This window comes from Sinocyclocheilus anshuiensis, unplaced genomic scaffold (assembly GCF_001515605.1).
Source record: "Sinocyclocheilus anshuiensis isolate Anshui unplaced genomic scaffold, SAMN03320099.WGS_v1.1 scaffold1806, whole genome shotgun sequence".
NCBI lineage: Eukaryota > Metazoa > Chordata > Actinopteri > Cypriniformes > Cyprinidae > Sinocyclocheilus > Sinocyclocheilus anshuiensis.
The window spans coordinates 234,382-237,143 of record NW_015544228.1 but is presented as its reverse complement, the minus strand read 5'-3'; the positions used below and the strand labels follow the sequence as shown (position 1 = coordinate 237,143).

At 37.7% G+C, this 2,762-nt stretch overlaps 1 protein-coding gene across 1 annotated transcript in view; it reads right to left on the bottom strand.

The window, feature by feature from the left end:
- Positions 1-986: 986 nt before the first annotated feature.
- f13a1b (coagulation factor XIII, A1 polypeptide b) overlaps positions 987-2,762 on the bottom strand; it is a 12,645-nt gene continuing 10,869 nt past the window's right edge. The window contains exons 14-15 of the mRNA XM_016498287.1: positions 1,833-1,969; positions 987-1,392 (exon numbers count right to left, since the gene is read on the bottom strand). Of these exons, the coding sequence (XP_016353773.1) occupies positions 1,251-1,392; positions 1,833-1,969 (279 nt within the window). The 3' untranslated portion in view covers positions 987-1,250. The remainder of the gene's footprint in view (positions 1,393-1,832; positions 1,970-2,762) is intronic.

Genomic DNA, 2,762 nt, shown 5'->3' with positions numbered 1-2,762 from the left:
GTTAGGGTTTAAGCAGTGCAGATCCCCCTAAGGGATAAGGACCAGGCCTTGACCGGAAGCAGGTCCAGACAATTAGGTGCCCTGTTGATCATAGATCTTCTTTACGACCGCAGATAGCTGGGGAGTAGAGTCTCTAGTTTTTCCGGTGGAATGCGGAGATTCAATCATTCATTTGTGCGATATTTGCAGAGGCCTTACAGTGGTAAGTGGCGTAACATTTCCGTCACACGCTTGAGGTATTCGGCCAATCACAACGCACTGGATAGCTGGCCAATCAGAGCACACCTCGCTTTTTCAGACCGATGAGCTTTGTAAAAATCGACGCGTTTCAGAAAGGCGGGGCATAGAGGAGAAACAATAATGTACAGTATGTGGAAAATAATGTGTTTTTTGAACCTTAAACTGCATGAACACAATTCATTACACCAAATACACAAAATAATGTTCTTTTTAGCAGCATCATATGACCCCTTTAACATAATGCATTGAATAATGAAGGGTCAAGTAAAAACATGAGAGAAGTAGGAGACATCTTAATCAAGCTTAATATGATGTCAATTAAAACACTGTAGAGGAAAGGAGTAAATCTTACTGAGAAACATGTCACAAAAATGCATCATCATCAAATCTACGTAAATGTTACTTGCGTTAACTCTTATTCAACATTGTGTACATTGACATTCAACAGTGCTAAATTACACCTAGGAGGTAGGATCATAACTTACATTTCATACACTCTACATCCACCAATAAAAGCAGCTTAGTCTTGCTTGGGACTCGAGCTGTAACTGTCCAAAAAGCTTTGAAACATTTACAAACTTTTTTGTTTTGAATCAAAGCTTAGAGTGAATCTTTGAATGGTAGGAAATCAAGAAATCACTGAACTTATATGTTGTGCTTATGTTATGCTTATTTCCTTCTAAAGCATTTTATCAGTCAGAAACAAACAAAAAAGCAAACATTTTCTTTATGTTTATTTTCTATGGGACACAGAATTATTCATCATACAAAAGATAAAATCATTGACAGATTAAAGTATAAATTGCAATAACTGTACTTTTGACTAAATATAATATAATGCACTTCTGCTTCCCCTGACAGATAAATCATGTCAAGCTGTATTAGCAGTGCACTCAATTCAAAGAAAGATACATGTGTTTATATAGTATATGCTATGCTGGAGATGACATGTTTTTCTCATGGATCAAAGACTACAGCGATCTGTTTCTCAGATTCATTCTCTGTGGTGTTTATTGCTGGATGGTGAGCTCAGTCTCTCCATACACCTGTCTGAGAGCAGCGCAGTCGAGACTGGCTATCAGTTTAGTGGAGCCGGCCCGTCTGGGACTGAATGTCTCTGTCCACGTTATAGAGGTGCCTGGAGCAATCAGACTGGAAAACACATCACACACACACACACACACACACACACACACACACACACATCAGAAATCATGTAGAACAGACTTGATTACATTTGGTAGAGGCTTTTATCCAAAGCAACTTGCACTGCATTCAAGATATATGTTTGATTAATAAATGCATTCCCTAGGAATTGAATCTATGACCTTGATGTTGCAATTAAGAACCTCACAAAAAAAAAAAAAACATGTCCATGTCACATTTAACTCTTAAATAGTAATAAACGTAGTATGTAAAGTGTTATAAAGTATATACTGTTCTTCCTTAGAATGCACTTTTTGGAATTTGACTGTTCTAAATTTAAAAAGCACAAAAGTGGCATCATATTTTTGTCCCACATCAAGTCTTTACCTCTATAATAGCAGATACAGAACATTTCAGCATAATAGCATCAGTCAGACGGGGTTCACCTGTACTGCTTGCGTTTGAAGGGCATGATTCCAGGACCCTCCATACGTAGATGCACATTCTCCAGATTGAACTTAAACGGGTTTGTGAACTCAACAGACACGTACATTTCCTCACTCACTCTTGGAGAACCAGTGACCTACAGAGAGATGGCAAAAACACCCAAGAGAGAGACAGAGAAGTGAAAACTACCAGTAGAGGGCAGCAGACTCCTTTACATTCCACTGGCAGAAATAAAGTTCAAGTCAAAAGTGTACATACACCTTGCAGAATCTGCAAAATGTTAATTATTTTACCAAAATAAGAGGGATCATACAAAATGCATGTTATTGTTTATTTAGTACTGACCTGAATAAGATATTTCACATAAAAGATGTTTACATATAGTCCACAAGAGAAAATAATAGCTGAATTTATAAAAAAATCACCCGGTTACATCCCCTTGATTCTTAATACTGTGTTGTTATCTGCATGATCCACAGCTGTTTTTTTGTTTAGCGATAGTTGTTCACGAGTGCCTTGTTGGTCTTGAACAGTTAAACGCCCTGCTGTTCTTCAGAAAATCCATCAGTTCCCACAAATTCTTTGGTTTTGCAGCATTTTTGTGTATTTGAACCCTTTCCAACAATGACTGTGTGATTTTGAGATCCATCTTTTCACACTGAGGACAGAGAGCCAGGGGGTGAAAACTTTTGAACAGAATGAAGAACATTTTTCTTATTTTGCCTAAATATCATATTTTTTCATTTAGTACTGCCCTTCAGAAGCTACAGAAGATACTTACATGTTTCCCAGAAGATGTAATAAGTTCAATTTACCCGGATCTTCAAATTCAGAAAGCTCTTATTGCATGGTTTTTCCTTCTGGAGCATCAGTGAGCGTTTGAAGCTTCTGTAATAGTTGCATATGAGTCCCTCAGTTGTCCTCAGTGT